The sequence below is a fragment of the Xiphias gladius genome, chromosome 17 (assembly GCF_016859285.1).
Source record: "Xiphias gladius isolate SHS-SW01 ecotype Sanya breed wild chromosome 17, ASM1685928v1, whole genome shotgun sequence".
Classification (NCBI taxonomy): domain Eukaryota; kingdom Metazoa; phylum Chordata; class Actinopteri; order Istiophoriformes; family Xiphiidae; genus Xiphias; species Xiphias gladius.
This window is the reverse complement of record NC_053416.1, coordinates 1,500,513-1,523,053: the sequence shown is the minus strand read 5'-3', so window position 1 is coordinate 1,523,053 and position 22,541 is coordinate 1,500,513. Positions and strand designations below refer to the sequence as shown.

Sequence of the window (22,541 nt, the reverse complement as noted above, 5' to 3'; positions counted from 1 at the left end):
AGCTCTGGTTTTGGTCTCCACCAGCTCCTGAAGGCAATATCAGCAGTGCTGAAGTGCATCAAGCTCCAGTTACTCAAATAGAGACTAGCTGCTTTCCCAAGAAAAGAGTCCGTGTTGAAATGAATGTGAAGACCTGTAGATTTTCTTTGGAAATAGAAGGTCAGACATATCACAGAGTTTTCAGTGCTTATTTTGACTTGCTCTAATGAGTGTCTTACCTCAACACTTAATCAGATAAATCAGCACCTACTGTCCAGATGATCATGGTTTTTTTTTTTTTGGGTACTTCAGGCAAAAACTCTCACCTTTGTTCATGAGATGTCTCGTTTCCTAAAAGGCAGATTGAATTTAACTGAGTCAGTGTATCCGCAGGTTTTAAAGTCTTAAAAAGTATGGAATTCAGTTTCCACAAAAGCGCCCTTAGAGAGCATTAAAACGTCTTAAATTTCATTTACGGGGCTCTTGTGTATTGTTCTGCTACAGGAAGCAATGTTACTTCTAAATGTTTTTATATGTGATTGCGGCTGTCAGGAGACGTTCTCCACCTCTAAACTACCAGTGGTCCGGTGGTGACAGTGGATTGTGCTGCAGGAGGCTGTTCAGACCTCTTTTGTGGAGTTTCAGCCAAACACCATCACTGCTGCTGCTACAGGAGCTGGAATGTCGTCGTCTCATATGCGCAAGTGTCGATTTCAACGAAAATGTAAATTCATTATTTTTCAAGTGGTTAATCCATCTATCAGTTTTCTTCCATGTGTCCGGTCAGATTAATTTAATTAATTATATCATGAGGGACGTACTCAAAATTAAAGTGATAATAATTTTAATCCGTATTGTACCTGCCTGTTCCTCCTTCAACTTTCATACTTTGGCCAGTATAACCATTAAACGTATTTTACTGAATTCTGCTTGGTATTCAAAAGTCATAAAAAGTCTTATTTTTAACTGTGTGAACCCTTCAGAAACCCTGTCAGTACATGTGTCCTGGTGATTTTGGGCAGTTCAGGGCATCCTGGTGGCCTAGTGGTTAAGATGCATATTATACTCATATTATACGATTGTACTATTCCCATATACAGGCTCTACTTGGGCGGCCCGTCCAGGTAGATATAATCACTCGGCTTCACTTTAGGTAAATCTTATCGATCGTTTCACTCCTTTCAAACTCACACATTTTTGGCCACACACACGACTTAGTTGCCTGCGCTGAAGTAACTGAAAACCAATTTTTAACCAAGTCTGCAAGCGAGGCGTTTAGGGGACATCTGTAAATTGTAGCTGCAGAAAATAATCCTCTAAACTCTAAATGTCAAATTTGCACACAAGATTTCTCATAATATAATAGATTGATTGATTTACTGAGCACATCCCTGCTCCCCACACGTTGGTGTTAGCCTGGCCCTGTACCTTACATCCACACTATATTATTTTGTTTACCTTTTACACTATTTTTTTTATATTCTGTCTTTAGTTTTATTGGAAAGGTTCTTAAAAATCAGATGTATTATTTCAAACCCCTTGATTTTAATGATACCCTCACCTCATTTAGAGCGCCATCCTCAGGACAAACTTCACTTTTACTTAGGGAAAACTCCGAGCTTAGTACGTTTGATTTCTTATCTCAGAGGCAGGTTGAAATTTATAGTTCATTTGTCCTCCCCCAAAGGATGAAAGCTTTTAGTTTTGGGAAAATGAGGGTGCCATCATGACCTAGTGGTTTAGATGCAAATTATACTGTAATTTCAAATCCCCTGGTTTGATTCTGTCAGGGGACATTGGTTGCATGTCTCTCTCTCCCTCATTGCCTGTCTCCATCTCTACTGTGACCCCATCTAGTAACGGCCAGATATCCGAATCAGATAACAAAATATCTCATAATATAATAGGCAGATTGAAATTTACTGAGCACATCCCTGCTCCCCACACGGTGGTGTTAGCCCGGCCCTACTTTACATCCACACTTGATATTATTTAGTTTATTTTCTTACTTGGTTTTTTTATATAAAAAAAATATAATATTTTATAATGGGTTTTAATGAGACTATGACCTTATTTTCAGTGTCACCTTCAGGACAAGCTGTACTTGTTAAACATAAAATCTGAACACACACCTGAACAGACACTACAGAAATCTGACCGTTGTGATGACATTCAGACTTTTACTTGTGCTGTATCTCACTAAGAAGACATTAAGGCTCAAAGTGGGCTATGTTTTGGTGTTTGTTTGATTGACAGGTGTCTCAGCCTATCATACTCAGCTGTGCTGGATGCCTCTTGCTTACGCCTCCTTATTTTCTCGTCAGCTCCAGTCAGGCGTCATCACAACTCTTTGTCAAAATGAGGATGTTCTGCGTGATGACACAGATACTAAGGACGTGTTTCTAGATTGTCAAAATCCACTTGTGCCCAGAAGACCATAAAATGAGACTGTGATTTACAGCATGACTTGCGGTGCCTCAGCAGTGAGAATTATTTTGTCTTAAGACTTAATCCCTGACAGTGAAGGAGCTCTGCATGAAGAGTAATTTGATTATAGCCATTGTGTGTACAGGGATTTACCATGTGGAAGGCTTTGTGTGAGACAGGAAACTGCTCTTTATCAGCCACACAGCAGCAGATAAGTCAGCAGCAGAAATTATGTCTGCCTGACATGAAGATAAGAACACCTCTTAGCTGATTACCAAACACAGATTTTGCTGTGCTATGTCATGTAAAGATTAAAAAAAGACAAAAGCAGATGAAACAATAAACGTGTGTGACAAATGACAGGGTTTAGCACATTCAGAAATCGCAGGCATGTCATGGAAGTGTGTGTGTGTGTTTTGTTTGAAGACACATGGAGAAAAGACATTTGGAGAAAATCAAACTGAAGTGCAGCGTGACTGAAGACAACAGAGAGTAATACACAAACTATATTTTACTTTTGGTTTATTTGGTGACCTGGATTTCTGCGTTAGAAAAAAAAAAAGAATTGGAGCTTGAAAACAAGACACGCAACAAGACGAATGACATTGTTGGAAAGAGAAAGACGTAAAGTAAGAGGACAGATGGTGGAAGTCGGGGTGGAGGATGGAGGGATTCGTGCTGACAGAAAGACAAGGAGAGATGGGATGGTAAAAATATATGACGTTACAGACCGGGCTTCTACAGATGGAGATTTGAACTTTATTACCGTCCTGAGCGGCCTTTGGTTTGCAGGCAGGCTTTGAACACGCAGGTCACAGGTAAACAGTGATGACAGTGAACAGCAGTGGTCTCTGTTTGAGTATTTTTCCATGGGAGCCACTGTGGCAGGACACAGTCAACAGGAGGGCCACTTTTGCCAAGAACAACCAATCTTGGGCAATTATTTGGAAAACAGTGCTCCAAGTTACTTCATTCGTAGCTGGAGTGGGTTTGGTTGCATGTTAAAAAGAAAGAGTTGGATCTGTGGAGGACTAATAACATTTTTTTTCCATTTATTCTGGGTTCATCTTGTATGGCTCGTGCCTTTCTTTTTTTCTTAACAACCATAACCACCCACTGTCTGTACTCTAGTCCTATCTCTAGTGTCTTCATTTTGATTTTCGGCTGCTCTGTCTCTTCATTTTCCTCATTTCCTCATTTCACTGCCTTGTTTCTCTCCATCTGGTCTGCGACTTTGTTTTAATTAGAAATTCATTAATTTTTATTGGTCATGAGACCCTGCAACAGCTGAACCAATACCACTACTAAACGAGTGAGCAGTGTTGCCAGATTGGTGACAGTTTCCTCCTGTTTAATGCAGTAGCAGTATTTAGGAGTTTAGTAAAAGCCCAAATATACGTGAAAAAGGTTGCATGCGTATAGTGCAAGGCAAGTCAGCAACGAGGAAGTTCAGAGTGCTTTTTATAAAACATTAATGGCTTTAAGAAAAGAAACACAAGACAATATCAAAAGACACTTTTAAATAGGATTTAAAAGAGTAAAATAAAACAAAAGAAGCTAAAATAGAATAAAGCATATAACAAAAGACTGAAAAAGAAACTGTGCAGTGCAAGATATGAATAAATTTAACTTAATAAAAGGCAGTGGCCCCAATTTAAAAGAACTCATAGTTGGAGCAGACCTGCAGTTTTCTGGGAGTTTGTTCCAGAAGCGTAAAAACTGGACGGTAAGAAGACCTGTCCCAGAAGACCTGAAGCAAGATGTGTTTTTTTAATCACCCTGACTTAGCCCACAGCACCGCAACACTGACAGTAGGTCTGGGCAGGTTTTGACAGTCCATGTTTGAAGCCCACGTACATTTAAAACCAAACTAAGAGTCAGCAGAGATGCTGGCAGCTCTCTGACACTGTAAGGCTTCACTGCAAAGACAACCAAGGACGGTTAGATGAAAGTTGAGGTCCAGAATTCACACAGCGAAGGTCTGTGGCAACTGATGACAGAGAGGTTCATCATGCTGTGAGCATCAAAGAGATGTGTGAGGATGCTGTAAGCAGAAAGGTCGACACGTTCAGTCACTTGTGAGATTTTATGATCATCATCATCATACGTAGTGTTAAGTGAGTAAGATGCTGAAAATGTACTGCAGAGATGAAAGAAATACGGTCTTTGCTTTTTCTGAGCTTTTAAGCATGAATATAATGTGTACCAACGTGTTATTACACGTCATCCTCTGGGAACCATGAATATCTGTGCAAAATGTGGCGAAAATCCATCTCATAGTTGTTTTATATTTCAGTCTGAATGAAAGTGATAAACAAATAATTGTTAATCATTGTTAATCATTGTTAATGATTTAACAATGATCTGAATTGTTAAAACACAGCGTCACGGGAATCTAAACATTCCTCTGTCCAGCTTCTGTCATTTGACATGCTGACAAGTGGTGAAACAATGACCTCTGTTGTAATAATTCTCTCTTTTTCCTTTTCTTTTTCCTCCCTCTGTTCCTCCATCTGTCCCAGTCTGCTCCCAGTTCTCTAAGGGCGTGTACGCCATCATGGGTCTGTACGACCGGCGGACGGTCAACATGCTGATGTCTTTCTGCGGCTCTCTGCACGTCTGCTTCGTTACGCCGTCCTTCCCTGTTCAGACCAACAACCAGTTCGTCCTGCAGCTGCGGCCCCAGCTGCAGGAGCCCCTCATGGCCCTGCTGGAGCACTTCTACTGGACCAGGTTCGTCTACATGTACAGCTCCGACTCAGGTGAGGACATACAGGCGCAGTATGTGCTGTGATATGCACCCCTGTTTCTCACAAATCTTCAAATGCATCTTAGAGATTTATGTTCAATGGCCATGGTGAAAGTAATGCGAAGGTCATACAGACAAGGGTATGAAGATGTGTTGGATGTGTTTGTCTTCAACACCAGAAGGTTTCTGACCTGGCCTAAGTGCTTTTCGTTACCATAAATTCTCTAATGAATTCTAAATAACGGTGACAAAAATAAAGGCTGGGTAAGAAACCCTGGGGATGTAATTACCTCTATGGCTGACAGGATGAATTCAGTTTAATGCACATTTCCTCAGCACAGCCTCCATCAGTACAACAGCAGAGCCAAGTCACACTCACCACTCTGTTGCTCTGAGTTTCTCTTTTTACCCAAACGACTCGTCTACTGATTATTCCCGAGCGCTCAGACTTTGATGTTTTTTTTTTGTTTTTGTTTTTTTTTTTGAATGCTGTTGCAGCTTTCAGTAAAACTTGGCACTTGTTGCTGATGTCTCACTCTGAAAGCCCTCAAGGAAAGGAAGGGATCATACCTGTTTAGTCGCCGGTAGGCTTTTACTGTGAAACGTGTGTGTGTGGGAATTGTGTAACAACGATTAAGAAAACGGCAAAGTAGAAGTGACTGGAATTAATTACTGACTAAAACCAGTGTTCACAGAGAAAGTGTTCTCGGCAGAGTGGTGAGTATAACATGACTGATGGAATCGGTGCCGTAGAATAACAATAAAACATGACCACCACTTTTTTGAGGAGGGAATTGTTGTTTTAAACTTTATACCTCTGTGGACCTTTAAGTCGGTGTGATTTTTTTTTTTTTTTTTTTTTGTAATGTGAAAATCTTTTGAAACAACAAGATATAGCAAGAAAAAAAAGTAAATGTAAAATGTGAAAATTTAAAAAGGAACAAAAAAAAATGTGTTGCGATGAGAAACTGAGCAAATATTAATTTTCGCTTTTGTAAGGTCAGATGAGATAAGATAAGATAAGGTTTCGGAAACCTCAAACATAGTTATATCCAGCAGTTTAAGGTGCTCACGAAGTCCAGAGACATTTAAAAAAGGTCTGAATTCGGACTGAAATAGGATGTTTAGAGATTTAGATGCTCAAATATTAAATCGATGTTTCCTCTGAGTGACTTTAAACTCTATCATAAACTAAATCAAGTAACCTTTAGAGTAAACCTTACTTAAACTTGACTTGTTTACACAATGAAACACAAAGACGATAGAAAGAATCAGCAACAGAATAAAATCTGCTTCAGGCAGTTCAACACTTTTGAAGTCAACGGACATAATGACGGCGTTTGGCGGGAAAGTCTCAGACCCAGTTCGTCATCTTCTGCTGCCGGTCACCAGGGGTCGTCACCTAACTGCTGAAAGATTCACTTTTAGAGACAAAAACTTCCTAGTCAAACTTCACCTCCAGCTCATGGAGCCAAACAAACAGACAACTTGGAGAAGTAACAAAAAGGGCAGTTAGCTCGGTTGTTTCCCCCTCAGTCAGGTCTGCTGTCTCCCCCGAGCCTGTGATCTGTGACGTTATAGTCCATTTGACAGTTGGTGGCAGGCTGTCTAATCTTATTGCCTTTTACATCTGCCTAGGAACCATGGGAGGAAGCCTCTATCTGGTGTAATAGTGCATAACTGTCTGCCTCGGCGGTGCAGTCTGTCTAATGTTATTGCTCCTCAACATCTGCCGAGGAGACATTAGCTGTTTGTTGGAGGCAAAGGGGATTTCCTGAGGTTGAGAGCCTCTAACGGGGCTTTGGTTTATGTCAGTATCAACGTCCACTGATGAGGGAGAACAATCAATAAACACACACATCTCTCCTCTTCTCCCTCGTTTCCCCTCATCTCCTCTCGTCTGCTCCCTTTTTGCCTCTTCTCTTGTTTCCTCTCTTCTTCTCTTGTCTCCTCTCCCCTCATTTGCTCTCTTGTTTCCTCTCCTCTCCTCTCCTCTGCTCCCTCGTTTCCCCTCATCTCCTCTCGTCTGCTCCCTTGTTGCCTCTTCTCTTGTTTCCTCTCTTCTTCTCTTGTCTCCTCTCCCCTCATTTGCTCCCTTGTTTCCTCTCCTCTCCTCTGCTCCCTTGTTTCCTCTCCTCTTCTCTTGTCTCCCCTCCTCTCTTCTGTTCCCTTGTTTCCTATCCTCTTATCTTGTCTCCTCTCCCCTCTTTTGCTCTCTTGTTTCCTCTCCTCTCCTCTCCTCTGTTCCCTTGTTTCCTCTCCTTTTCTCTCATCTCCTCTCCCCTCCTCTGCTCCCTTCTTTCCTCTCCTGTCCTCTCGTCTGTTCCCTTGTTTCCTCTCCTCTTCTCTTGTCTCCTCTCCTCTCGTCTGCTCCCTTGTTTCCTCTCCTCTCCTCGCGTCTGCTCCCTTGCCTATATACTGCTTGGTTAGTGGTGTATTAATGCCTTTATGTGTGTGTGTGTATGTGGCTGTGTGTGTGTGTGTGTGTGTTTGTGTGTGTGTGTGTGTGTGTGTGTGTGTGTGTGTGTGTGTGTGTGTGTGTTGACACTCCAAACAGATATGTATAAGATCAACAACCCGACCATTAGAAGCCTGCTTTGCCCTTTATTCAACACACACACACACACACACACAAACACAGATAAAGAAGTTATCGACCCTGACCCATCCCATAATTATCGCTCGGTCCCGTTGCCATGGATACAGCCTTGCAGTAAAGGTTGTCCTCTGTACAGTGACTGACTGCTGGAAAAACACAGGACTTACAGTGGAGTATTGTGTTTTCAGTTGCACACCTCCTCCTACTCCTCCTCCTTCTCCTCTTCGCTCTTCACCGCCTCCTCTTACTTCTCACCTTGTCATCCTCATTTGCCTTCCTCCTCCTCCTCCTCTTTGGCTTTTAGCCATAATAGTGGCGTGTGTGGTTCTCTGGATATGATATGACAACAATAATTACAAGAATTTCCAACATGGCCCCGAGACCAAACAAAGGACGCGCAACATAAAACTAAACAGTAAAATCCAGACTTAGGAAAATACGTCACCACAATTAAAATAAAATAACACAGTTTGATGGCTCGAGTAAACCTGTATTTGAGAATTTCTTGATAAATTTGTGAGTCTGTTCCATAAAAGTCCTGACTTCTGTAAGCCCTACTGGTTTTTAATAACTGGGTAACATCATCCAAAACATGCCACCAGTGTAAAGGAAGGAGCCTCTGGCCACATTATGTACTCCAGGCACCTTACGTGAACGCACACTGGCCCAGGTGTTGTAGCCGTAGGTGAGTATGTGTCATTGTTATCTGTGAACACAAGTATTAAGGGGCATTCACATTAACACCACTGTACATACAGTATGATGCAGCTGTACTTCTGAATTCACCACTACCAACATGAGTTCGAGGGGACGCACTTAATAAATAATGAATAATAATATGTTGCATCCCCTGCAGTATGTTCTTAAATTTAGTTTTCAAACCACAGATGAGACTGAATCATAGTGACGCGATCAATGACGACGCGAGAAGTTTCACACTAGCTTAGGCCCTAATAGAGCATTGTCCCCCCACATGACATGTCCCTGGGTTCTTTGCAGCCCCCTCAACACCCCAGACCTGAATTCGTCCTGTAAGAAGTCAACCATTTTGCAGCAACCTGTCCAAACCCCGTGTAGCAGGATTCGCTATTTATAATTTTGTTCCACCACTTTGGTCCAGACTGAAATATCTCAACAAATACCGGATGTGTTGCCATGACATTTTGTGCAGACATTCGTGTTCCCCAGACGATGAACTCCGCCGTCTGAGGAGACTTTTCCCTCCGGCGCTCTAGAGCTCTTTCAGGGAGCAAATCAGCCACATAGTCTGCATCAAAGAACGTCTTCTCGTTGATTCAGGTGATGCACTGTTTTCTCAGCTTAAGAGGCACTTTTCTTTGAGCTGAGACATTTCAACCTTTCAGGACCAAGTCATGAAAACCACAAACAAAACGTAACATTAGACAAACAAGACAAACACAAAAACACATTGTGTTGATGATTCAAAGTCTCCAGCTCTAATTTGCACCTCTGACTGTCTTTTTCAACACAGCGACAGCTGCCGAGGCTCATGGGTACTGTAGTATTTAGAGCCGTTCTCCAATTTCGCAGACAAAACGTGAATTCTCAGAAAGTAAGGTGGAATAGTTCAAACCAGTGGCCTCAGCATAAAGCTATAGGACTGTAATATTATCCGGGAGAGTCCTGAGTTTCTATGTTCAGAAAGATTGAGGGGATCATTGAAAGAGAAATTGGACATGGAAATTCAGAGTTGGGAAAAATACTTAGGTAACTAGCAGCTCCTCGAAATTTACAGCATTATAAGCTAATATAAACAGACTCCTGTATCACTGTGTGTGTATTTATTCATGATAACAGCGAGACAACAGCGCCGCCGTGAGGTCAAACCGGAAAACGCATTACACATATTTTCAAAATCCCGAAAATAAAAACAAAATAACATACCTCGGGTGGCTAGGAAGTCTATAGACTCTTTAGAGAAAAACATTAGTAAAACAACGCTTTTTCAAATCTTTATCGACATCCTGACACCAAAACGTTGTTAAAGACGAATAGGTTGAGGAGAACCAGGGAGGTGAGAGCTTCATTGAATGAAATCAATGAAATAGCGGGTGTAATATAATCCTGGGATGCTAAAGACCTAAGTTATGCATTTAACGCTTAACGTTTTAAAAGTCTCACTGACACTAAAATCTCTTATTCTGGACAGATCTGGCCAAGAAAGCAGCATAAGAGCAGCAGTTGTGACAGTTAATGCAATCTATCTTCCGTCCTCCTCCACTTTTTCCTTTGACTCGTTGTTTTCTTATTTTGTTTTTTTCCCTCTTTATTGTCCTCCTCTCCCTTCTTCCTCCTGCTCCTCTGTTTAATAAATTGTCCAGAGGCCTGAGAAAGCTTTTACATGTTCCTCTCTGTCCTCTGCTGCCGTTGCTCTTTTTTTTTTTTCTTCTTCTTGTCTTCTTGCCCGCTATAAAGGTGTCATCATGCGAGGCGTTTAATCCCCAGTGGTCGACGATGTGGCTGAACCGGACAACACAGTGCTCGGTCAACCTTTTCATTAATTAAAAAAACAAAACAAAAACATTGGACAGGAGACAGGAGGACAGAGAGACAGACAGACAGCAGCTGCTAAGAAAATAAACCAGGGAGCATCACCTCGCATGAACAGAGACCATGTGTAATTGAACATGAAACTGATTTATTGTGTGTGGTTGACATAACTGCTGCCGCATCGCTAGTCTAATATCTCGCCGACACAAAGTTAGACACGCGACACACACACACACACACACACTGTTATCCTCACATTCACGCACCACCACACACATTACAAGCTCTGTTCAGAATGAGACGGTAGGAGAGACAGTTTGTCTTTGTTCTTCCTTTCTTTCAAGTTGTACAAACAAAAAAAAGACATTGGTCACTGTTTTTTTTTTTTAAACTCAACACTTAAGATGTTTTTGTGTTTGTTCTGATTTTATGTTTTGTTTTGATGTTTTTATGACTTTGACTTGTAATAAAAGTGTCTCTGAAGCTGAGAAAACATCAAATCCTTAAGAGGAGTGAAAGAGGAGTGAAAGAAAACCCAAAACAGTCAACGACATTAGTAAGATGAGATCGCTTGGTGCAGTAGATGCCACTAATTAGCCTGTTTAAAAAAAAAAAAACAATGCTAAAAAGAGTCTACAGCCATGCTAGCAGCTCTGTCAGACTGTTCTTTGAGGAAAATGCTAACATCACATTGATAACGACAGTGGGAACTTGCTGACGTTTAGCAGTTAATGTGAGATCAGATGGCTGAGGACACAACTTTGGGTAAATCTAGCAGGACAGAAACGTCACTAGTTAAAGTTACAAGGTTAAAATATATCTTTGAGGGGAAGCCACATCAAAATATCTCACAACTGACCAGTTGCCAGACTGGGCGAACGTAAAGACGGTGATTCTGGACCATCAAACGACAGCATGCTTCAAGAGTCGAGATCGTGTAACGGTAAGATGGACGGGATGAAATGTTTTTTCCAGAGACATTAAATTCCAATTTGGACACTGAGCAAAATTTCATGGAAATCCATCCAATAGTTGTAGGGATATTTCAGCCTGGACCAAAGTGGTGGATCGACCGACGGACCGACCAACATAAAGGACATAATGGCCCTCAGTTGGCCCTGAGTTGGCCCTGAGTTGGCCTTGAGTTGGCCCTGAGTTGGCCTTGAGTTGGCCTTGAGTTGGCCCTGAGTTGGCCTTGTGTTGGCCCTGAGTTGGCCCTGAGTTGGCCCTGAGTTGGCCTTGAGTTGGCCTTGAGTTGGCCTGAGTTGGCCCTGAGTTGGCCCTGAGTTGGCCTTGTGTTGGCCCTGAGTTGGCCTTGTGTTGGCCCTGAGTTGGCCCTAAGTTGGCCCTGAGTTGGCCTTGAGTTGGCCTTGAGTTGGCCCTGAGTTGGCCTTGAGTTGGCCTTGAGTTGGCCCTGAGTTGGCCTTGTGTTGGCCCTGAGTTGGCCCTGAGTTGGCCCTGAGTTGGCCTTGAGTTGGCCTTGAGTTGGCCCTGAGTTGGCCTTGTGTTGGCCCTGAGTTGGCCCTGAGTTGGCCCTGAGTTGGCCCTGAGTTGGCCCTGAGTTGGCCTTGTGTTGGCCCTGAGTTGGCCTTGTGTTGGCCCTGAGTTGGCCCTGAGTTGGCCTTGAGTTGGCCCTGAGTTGGCCTTGTGTTGGCCTTGTGTTGGCCTTGTGTTGGCCCAGTATCAGACAGACAGTAGTGTATTAATGAGCATCTGGGGACAGATGGAGGGTGATGCTGTAATTCCCTGTAAGAGCTCTGCTGGGAAAAAAGAAAAAAGAAAAAAAAAAAAACACTGGGAGTGATGGAAACATACTGGTACATCTCTCCTCTTCCTCCTTCTTTGGTCCTCATCTCCTCCTCCCTTGTTCGTTTTTCCTTTCCTTTACCTTCCCTCCTTCAGTCCTTTCCTTTATCTTGTGTCATCACATCATCTTTCCTTTTCTCCTCTTCGTTATGTCTTCTTCTTTGGTGCTCATCATCTCTCTTTCTCTCCTCCTCTCCTCTCTTCTTAGTGCAATAAAAATAGTAAATGACATGCATGCAGGATGTTTATGCAAATTAGATGCAGAACGGAGAGCAGATTAGTGTCTATATTTATAAAACTCCTCTCTCTCGTACACCTCCTGCGTTTTTTATCTTTCATCTCGTTATTGTTTTTTTTTTTTTTCAGTATTAGTGACTGACGCTCGCTCTGTGACCGGGGGTGTCTCGCTCTGCTGTATCTCTTAATTGAATGTTATACATAATCATTAACACACTTGACTGTCTTTTGCTCAGAGTGAGTGCGTGTTGCCGTGGAGAGCCGAGCCTTCGCTGCAGCTGTAAACAGTGTCACTGTATCGATGCTAATGAGCAGTTACCCATCAGAGGTGATCACGTAATCTCTATCACATAACTGCAATTATGAGCAAAGTACCCTCGGTGTCCTCTGTTCTGCACCAGGCATAGAGAGTAACTGAAGAATAAGAGATCGGTGTACTCGAAGTCTCCAGATGAATTTTATCTGAAGACTTTTGGCATAGGATATGTTTATTTGTAATTCATGTATTTCATTTAAGTTGACCGGATTGTTTATATTACACGCGGGGTTAATGTGAGTGGTTGTCGAATGTTTTGCCCTGTGTTGTTGTTTTTTACTTTTCTGTCTCGCTGTGTTTTGTCACAAAGGTCGTGGATGTGAGAGGTGCATGCGATGTTCAGTGTATAAATAAATGAATTGAAGCACCAGTAGCTGGCCGAATCGTCTCTACGAGGCTGATTAATGTCAGAAAGATGCTGGACAAAAAATAGTTAGGCTTCATGAGGAGTATACAGGGAGAAAACAGCGTCGTTTTTAATTATTCATACACTGATTTTATTTACTCGCTGTCTCACAGCGAAAATGGAGGCCTTGATCGATCAATCCAGATGCTGTACAGAGGTTTACAACTTATTAAGAGCGAGAAATTTGTGTGTGAAGATCACTCTTCACTAAGGAAAAAAAAAAGGTTTCATTTGGAAAAGCGGAAGCGTATCCGTTGTGTGAGTCGGGACATCAAAAATGCTTTGATGCAGTGCAGTATTACACTAACCGAATTAAATAAATAGGGTTCAAAATGTTGTTGTGCTGCTGATGGAGCCATCCGGCACCCAAGGTTTTTATTTTTTTTTCCTTCGGTCCAGTTGTGTTTTCACCTCCCTGTCGTGTGTCGTGTTCATCAACACTTCACTCAAAGATCACGTGTTTTCTTAGTCTGCCTGCCGGAAATTTAAAAGTAACTATATTTGGTCTCTTTGTTGTTTTTCTTTTTGAGTGTTACTCAAACTACGGTTCAGGTTCAGGTTCAGGTTCAGGTTTATTGTCATTTCCACACATTTGCTTGACAGACCTACAGGGAAATGTAATGTTGTTCCTCATGGATCTCAATGCATCAAAACAGACAGTCTGAAGGGTCAGAGCGAGGACTCGGACGTTAGCAGCAACAACTGGGATGTAAACGAGGTCAAGTGTATTTTCTCCTGTTTTAACAACCAGACATTAACAAAAGTCTTTAAACTTACACGACTGAAGTCGCCAGTGATGATGAAAAATCCAGCGGCGTGTGGCGTCTGTCTGTTGATCGCTGATGCTGCCGTGCAGCTCTCACAGGTAGACTGCTCGAGTAACACCAGCGGTGAAGCCTGCGGCGGATAGTATGGTTGACACTGTGTGTGTGTGTGTGTGTGTGTGAGAGACAGAGAGAGACGGTATCTTTGAAGTCTCTTTTTCTGCATGTGCCTCTCTAGTCTTTGAAGTCTAGCTGAATTTTGCTGACTTGTCTTTTGAACATGGTGGGTGTGTGTGTTTGTGTAATATGAAATGCAGATGTGACTCTGTGCGTTGACTCATAGGGTTTTAAAACACTGAACAAAAACTTCTTGTTAGGTTGTAGAAACACACCAGAAGAGATCTGAAGATGCATTTATCGATGATTGTTTGGCCACTAGGGGGCAGAAGAGAAACTCTGATCGGGATGAACTTTGCGACAGATATTCAAGGTCTTTAGTGGATAAATTCTAATATCAATAATAATAATAATAATAATAACTTTAATAAAATAGCACCACTCATGCATGTAGGGCTTTACAGAACATTAAAACAATTAAATCAATGTTAAGCCAAAAACAAAAATGAAAATAAACAGTTACAAAGAGTGAATGTGGTGATCTTCTACATTTTCCTCCAGCAGGTTAAAGTTTCCAACACCTACTACATCCTACTACGAATGTTTCGTTTTCATGCTTCCCAGAGGATGTATCCTACTGACCGTGGTGATCCCCTGACTCTAGTGCCACCATGAGGTTGATTTTTATTTATTTATTATTATTTAAAAAAATGTCAGCAAGCTGAATGTATTGCCATAGAATGTGGTTCAGACATTCACATTCCTACGAGGATGAATTGTAAAAACTTTGATCACCAGAACTTTTATCGTCAGGTCAAAATTGAAATTTGTTGGTTTATGACCAAAATCACGCAAAACCACTGACATTCGCACAAGCCTCAGCTGTACTTTGTGTTGTTTAGTGCTAATTTCCAACTGTTGGCATGCTTACACTCTAAAACAAGATTGCACTCTTAAACAACAAGCCAACATTGTTGGGAGCACGTAAGCCTTTTAGCCAAAAGCACCACTCCGTCTAAGTAAAGCCTCACAGAGCTGCTAGCATGGCTGTAGACTCACAGTCTTGTTTTTCCCTGCATCAGGTCTTCCAGGTTTAAGCATGACTTTGTGTATCATGTTTCTGCTGATGGTCTGACTGTGTCAGGTCAGGTTTCTCTGCTTAAATAATGGATTAAAGCCCATGAGAGGAGACAGTGTGGAAGATAAAAGCTTCTCAGATAAATCTCAATCTCAGATTAATTCAGCATCACAACCGATATTTATTTATTTTTCTTATTCAAATCAGGCCACTTAAAAATAAAACCATCACAAGTCGGAGGCGTCTAATTGTGAAGCAGCTTTTTGAAGTTTCACTCAGGCCAAGTCAAGCCTGAGGCAAACAGCAAACACAAGTCTGATTCTTCTGAAAAAAACCCCCAAAAAACAGTTTGACATTCAGTCTGAGAGTTCCCTGCCTCTTCAAATCCACTCCTCGGTATTCTCCATGAAAAATACCTCAGTGGAAGTTACGTGTTGGTCAGCAACAAGGCAGGAACATAAAATAGAAAAAAACGCTTCCCAACATGTCCAAAGAAGTCCTGTTTATGTGTTGTATCTTGTTTATTGAACAGAAATAGAACAAAATGTAAACGAGACGTTGTGGTTTTAGCATCAGTTAGCTTTAGAGCTTTAGCCTAGTCCTCACAGTGGCGTTGCCAGGTGTGGTCGTAACTCTACTGTCAACTCAACCCAGCCGACTACAGGTTGAACTGGTGACTAGTAAGCAAGATGCAGGATGTAAATTGGTTTGGGGGTGCCCATGCCCTGCCCGGGCAAATCGCAGACACACCTGCAACTGATGCTGGACCGTACCTGACCATGTGATTGTGATGCAAACTGTTTTCTGTTGCTGTTAGTTGAAATGTGGCCGAGTACATAATCGTATTCGTTTTCTTTGGGACGCGAGCAGTTCGTCTCTCGGGGCAGTGTAGCCGACAGCACGCGAGGCACATCAAAACAAATGCGGCTGTTGTTTTCTATGTGAAGTCCTACACACCGGCGGCTTCTCGACACACGTTCATTCTCCAAAGAGCAGCAGTTTTATCACATCCGCTGCCAGGATCAACACATCTCGGCTACTGTGCCCCGACTACTTCTTCTGACGGAATGGTCCGATGGTACTGCCTGACATCCTCGAGTGTAGAAGTGGTTGAGGGAGAAAGAGTCAAGAAAGAGGTACATGGCAAAGCAGAGACGTCAAGCACTTGAAATCTTTATACAGGCCGAAATACAGAAAAACTTGATTGTGGCTGCAGCTTTCTTATGTCAAGAAAACATGGAGACAAATGTATTTATTAAAAAACAGAAATGCATCTTAAGCAGCGATGAAATGTCCTGATGTATCGGTTTTACCGTTTCTCCATTAATGATATTGTCTCGGCATGTCCTCTTGAATGTATTCACATCAAGGTGGTTGATGTGGAAACGCTGATTCACGTGTAATTTTACCCTCTCCTAGGTCTCACAGTGCTGCAGAGGATCTTGGACACGGCGGCGGAGCGGAGCTGGCAGGTCACCTCCGTTAACTTGGACACGCTGACAGAATCGTCCTTCATCAAGCTGCTGGCCGACCTGGACTACAAGAAGGACTATCAGATCATCATTGACTGTGAGCTGGAGCGGCTCAACTCCATCCTCAACCTGGTAAAACACCCACTGATCCCAATGTCAGTTTGCCATTGTCACATTAGTCTGGTAATAAACAAACCTAAAAAACAAACATGACACTGTCCCTGTTCCCCAATTTCATGCAGCAGTAGAACTACAAAAAAATAACTTTTTAGTGTAAGAACTAATCTATTAGTCTTTCATCACCTGAAGTACACTATTGACCACTGAGGGTTTTTTTATTCACTCTACAGACTTACGTATCCAAGCCTGCAAAGTTTTTTCCATTTTGTATGACAAATTTGGCATCGTTTGATTCATGTAGATCCATTTCTTTCTATTTGATTTTTTATAAACCAGTTTATTCAGTTTATGCTACAAACCGAGGTGAGGTCCTTTGTTTTTGGTTGCTGTTACTATAAATGTTGCTGTTTAGTTTCGTTTGGACGACCCGCTGACGCCAACTTCACCTCTATTATTTTCTATGGGACGTGAGCCATTTACTTCTCAAGGAATTGTAGCTGAGAGTGTATGATGCGTTTCTAAACACTTGTGCCTGTTGTTTTCCATCTAAAATTCCACACCGACAGCATCTTGAAGCACGTATATTTCAAATGTAATGACCTGGTCGAATTTAAAATTTAGTCTATTAGTGCAACAGAGCGTTTGAAGTAGTCTGCCTTGTGGTCCAGCAGAGAGCACTCCTAAAAATCACTAAGAGTTTGGCCTATTGCTGTCCTAGTAAACCAAGCTAATCAGTAAAATGGAGGACGCTAAGCTTTGCAGATCAGATCATCATGACTCCGATGCCTCTGGGTTCTGCACCACAGGATGTAAATGACCAACAATGATGAGGCTGTTTGTGGACTCTGTTAAAAGCAACTGCCGGATGCCAAAACCACAGCAAATGTGAGGGTTCCCCTGCTGCCCCGGTGAGGCAGCGGAGGCGCCAGAGACCAGTGGAGCAACGTCACCTGTCCATCCTCGTCTGACTGAACACATTTCACCACAATCATCCTCATCACCATCAAGTTCGTTTGAACTCGACTGTTTTGAAAAGCGACAGCCCTAGTGCGTTTACATGCATCTATTTAACCTGGTTAAACCTGGTTTCAGCAATCAGGCTGGGGGATTAGAGAAGCCTTATGTTCCCCAGTTAGACTTCTCCTGGAGAACACTGGTTTCTCTGCCATGTTTGCAGGTAACCGGGTTTCTGTTATGCTTTTTAAATGTTTACTTGTGCACAGACTTAACCACTTCTGTAGGGTTGAACTTGTGCTTGCTGAGGTTCAACACCAACGTGGGGATTTGTTCCTTTAGAATCTGTGGTGCAAGAAACGGGAAAAAATTACAATTGCACATTAAAAAAACACATAACCACCTAACCTTTAGAAAGAAGGTTAAATGGCGGCTTATGGGAAACTTGGAAGTGTGAGCTCATCATCTCAGCTAATTTGTATTTAATTCTCACGTATGTGTGTGCATGATTTGGAGTGATTTTTTTTTTTATTGTTGATTTTATTGCTGATGATACACATATGTATTTGATGTATGGATCTGATGGTAAGATGATGTCGCTGTTTTATTTACATCAAGAACCACAATGGAAAATCGGTCTTGGACTTGTCTGAGTTATCCTTGACATTTTGCAGGTATGTTTTACCTGGGGTCCTCTCTCTCATTGTGTCAGATAAACTAAACTTGGATGAAAATGACAAGATCATTACAGGGAGCAATGGGAACTTGTATACAGAGTAATACCATCCACTGTCTGACTAAAACTAAAAATTGCCTAAAGTAACCTCTAGAGTTAAGTCGGTTTCTACCACTGAACGTCTGACAGTTATACACTGCGAGGAAAAGCTCCACTCTGTCTGTCCTCCCACTGCAGCGTCAGTCGGCTCTGAAACAGACACACAAAATAAAAATACCAAACAAAACCTCAGGACCGACCGATGCAGCATCTTCTCTCACTGACACAGTTAAAATAAGACATACTTCCCAAGTAAGATCGGGAGTAGGGGAGTAACGTGGTTGCTGACCACAGTAACCAGGTTACTATAGTGCAGGTAAACGCACTGCCAGCCATCCTCAAGTGAAGGAGCAAAGTGATCGAAGAAGAAAAATTTGCAAGAAAGGGTTATTTTTTCAATTCCTTGTTTAGTCTGTAAAACGTCAGATGACCCCCGACCTCGAACCCCCCAACAGTGGCTGGTTTATGAAAGCAAGTACCTGGAAACATTATTGTAACAGATGTAAAACAGGTGCGACAGGACAGGTCAAGAAGGCCAATCGTTTATACACTGGAGCCCTCACAAGTTAAAGATAAAAAAGTAAAAAGAAAATCAATTAATAAAAAAAGGAACAAATAAAGGAAAATAAGACACAAAGTGAAGTGAGCAATCCAGCACTGATCAGCTGACAATGATCGTATCTAATAAAAGAAAAAAATAAGATTTAATATGCAGGATGATAAGGTAACGGAGAATGTAATAACATGATGAGAGACAGACTTACTCCTCATGAATTATATGTAATTATAATTTTAGAAAACTGAAGTGATGGCGAACTTTAAAAAAGGTAAAGATGTTCATCCTCTGTGGCGTTATGAGACTGAATTTTAGAGATAAGTGTTAATGTGAGCATGATGAACACTGACCATGCTGCCAGAAGAACCATCAGGACAATGGGATGGAGATGAACCTCACCAGAATAAAGAGAAGCCTTGTAACCTGTATTTTTTATTTTAGCCTTGGCACTGTTTGGCTTGGCTCGGCTCAGCTTGTCTTGGCTCTGTAGCTATCCTGCCTTCCATGCCCTTGGCTCCGTCTCGGAAGCCGCTGTTGTCTGCCAGCTGATAAGAGCCTATTAGAGCCAGAGTCAGTTTAACGAGACGGTCTGAACAAACACAGTCCTTAAATCTACCTCAGAACACAGGAGATAACTCTTCTTCTTAAGTACAGTGGGAATTTGTTTTTTATTTTTGGTTTCCACAAGTGAAATTCCTGTGTGAAGAGTGTGGAGTCAGTTGTGTAGTCATTTGGATCTGGAGTGGAACTGTGTCCTCACAGAAATACTTTAAGAGGGGGAAAAGCAGGAATTTCCAAGGCGACTCTGAGTTGCAAGTTCTGGCCGATTATTTGACTTTCAGGGGTCAGGGGTTTCAAAAGACCTATGTATTTGAATTTTTTAACGTACATATTCATGTAGTACATGTTTTCCTTATCTATACATATTTTTCAGATTTTATAAATTTTTATTACTGATCTTTTTTTCCCCTTAAAAACACCTTACTGATGATTCTGCAGTAGAGGGGCATTAAAAGGTTTGGGCACCAACGCGCCACCAAGTAAAAGATGTCCTGATCTCAAAAATATATAAAGTTGAAGACGATATGTTTCTTTAAGATTTTTTTATTTCAGTCTTTTACATTTTCAAAATAACAAAAAAACAAAAATGAAAAAGGGCCCCAAACACAAGTTTGGGCACCCTGCATGATCGGTACTTAGTAAGACCCTCTTTGGCAAGTATCACAGCTTGTAATTGCTTTTTGTAGCAGCAGAGAGTCTTTCAGTCGTTGTTTGGGAGAATTTCGACCATTCTTCCTGCAAAAGGCTTCTAGTTCTGTGAGACTCTCATGCCTTCGTGCATGCACTGCTCTTTTGAGGTCTATCCACACATTTTCCTTGATGTTTAGCTCGGAGGCCGTGGCAAAACCTTCAGTTGGTGCCTCTTGAAGTTGTCCATTGTGGATTTTGAGGTGTGTTTAGGATCAATATCCTGTTGTAGAAACCATCCTCTTTTCATCTTCAGCTTTTTTACAGACTATGTGATGTTTGCTCCCAGAATTTGCTGGTATTTAATTGAATCCATTCTTCCCTTTAACAGTGTTCCCCGTGACACTGGCTGCAATACAAGTCCAAAGCATGATCGATCCCCCCTGTGCTGAACAGTTGGGGAGGTGTTCTTTTCATGAAACATACCTTTGCAGGACTTGTTTCCAAAATGCGTCAGGCTTGTTTAGACGTTCCTTTGCAAACATCTGACGCCTGAATTTTGCGGTGAGAACACAGGAAAGGTTTTCTTCTGCTGACTTTTCCATGAAGGTCAAATTTGTGCAGGTGTGGCTGCACAGTAGAACAGTGCACCCCCACTCCAGGGTCTGCTACATCTTCCTTCTTGGTCTTTCTGACCTCAACTTGACCTCCACCACTCCTGTTTAACTGCCATCTCTTAATTACATTACGAACTGAGGAAATGGCTACCTAAAAACGCTTTGCTATCTTCTTCTTCTGCTTTGTGGGCAACAGTTATTTTAATTTTCTGAGTGTAGCTGGGCAGCTGCTTAACGGAGCCCGCGGCTGCTGATTGTTGGGACAAGGTTTGAGGAGTCAGAGTATTTTTAAAGCTTGGAAATTTGTATCACACGGCCTTTCCTAATAATACTGTGAACAAGCCACAGCCCCAACAAGCCAGTAACAGTATTGCTGTTAATGTAGTGCTCTTGGTCCTAGAAATGAGAAAGGGTTGTAAACTGCGATGTTAAGTTGACTCTTTGTTTTCAAAGTATTTCTTTTAAGATTTAGCTAGTTGTGTTTTATTTCGGAGAGTCCAGTAGTATGTTGAGTTCTGGACCATGTCTTTCCAGGTCTCCCAGTCACAGCATATCAGTCTCCTACGCTCACGCATCCCATTTTTCTCATGGACCAACACCACAAAACAGACAAACTCTGAGTTATTTTGTGTGTGTGTGTTTGTCATCTTTGTTTGTTATCCTCTCTGTTCTCGGTCTTCAGAGCAGCAGCATATGTTGCTAAATATTTTTGCTCTTCAGTTTTAGCTGTTTCCACATTGTTCTTTAATTCTTTGATTTAAGCTTCATTGATAATTAACTGGCAGTTGAGAGAACAGAGAGAGTGAGTGCGTACAAAGACCAAATTGTTCAGTGTTGCAGTGAAAAGGATATTTTGGAATATTATGAAATAAGTTTGATGTATTTTTTGAGGAAGCCAAAAGCTGCTCAGTGTGAACTGTGGCCAGAAACCAGCCATCATTTGGGAAACTCCTCTTCCTGCTGAACTCAGCTGGGTGACAGACTGAAGTATCAGGTGGTGTTTTGGATCTGTGAAATGAAGCTGTTGGCTTTAGCTGAATTTATTTTCTGTTTAGTTGAGTTTCATATGGCTTGGCTGAAATTGTCAGATGGTGATCAGCTTGACTCTAGTTTGACTTTATTTGTTACATTTAGTTTAGTTGCATGTGAGTGAGGTATCAGGTGGAGCTTTGGATCTGCTGGGAGATAATGTTGAGTTGAGCCAACTGGTTGATTATTTGAATGGTTACGCTGATGTTAAAACAAATTCATGACACCCCCTCCAATAGTTGTTGAGATATTTCAGTCTTGACCAAAGTGGTGGACCGACCGATCAACTGTCATTGCCATCCTCATAGAGCCACAAGTCAGATAAGGCAGACAAAAAAAACAAAAATAAAAAAACAAGTTAGGACCAGAGTTTAGGAAACTGCGGAGTCGGCTCTGGTGGATTCTGGTTTTCAGTGAGGGACGGAGGCATCAGCTAATGAGGGTCGGTACAGAGTGAGATATCTCAACAAGTGGGGAAACAATAAGTAATTTAATCAGCCAAGTCAAACTCTTTGATCAAGGTTGTTTTCAGCCTCACGGGTCCTCAAAATTAAACAACAAAATACATTTTACAAGTGTTTTCTGATCTGACGTCTCTCTTTGCAGGACGACATCATGTGTCCGTGCACTGCACGACTAATTACAAAAATAAAAGTTTAAACCTGCAGTGCGGAACTTTTGTCTTCCCCTTCTGGCAGTAAGAGTAATTGCACAATTACTGTCGACGTGCTCATATCGATGCCTACAGGTGAACTTGCGGCCATCTCCCCGCCCTCAGGAGCGCTCTCTTCAAGTTTCTTCTTCTTTTCTGCTCTTCGCTTGTGCAAATAAGAGAGTTACA

The 22,541-nt window shown here is 41.9% G+C and overlaps 1 protein-coding gene across 2 annotated transcripts in view; it reads left to right on the top strand.

The window, feature by feature from the left end:
* Nucleotides 1-22,541, top strand: part of LOC120802655 (glutamate receptor 1-like) — an 81,581-nt gene that overhangs the window by 25,781 nt on the left and 33,259 nt on the right. For both annotated transcript variants that reach the window (XM_040150708.1, XM_040150707.1), the window contains 2 exons: nucleotides 4,929-5,168; nucleotides 16,409-16,593. In XM_040150708.1, coding sequence (XP_040006642.1) covers nucleotides 4,929-5,168; nucleotides 16,409-16,593 — 425 coding nt within the window. The remainder of the gene's footprint in view (nucleotides 1-4,928; nucleotides 5,169-16,408; nucleotides 16,594-22,541) is intronic.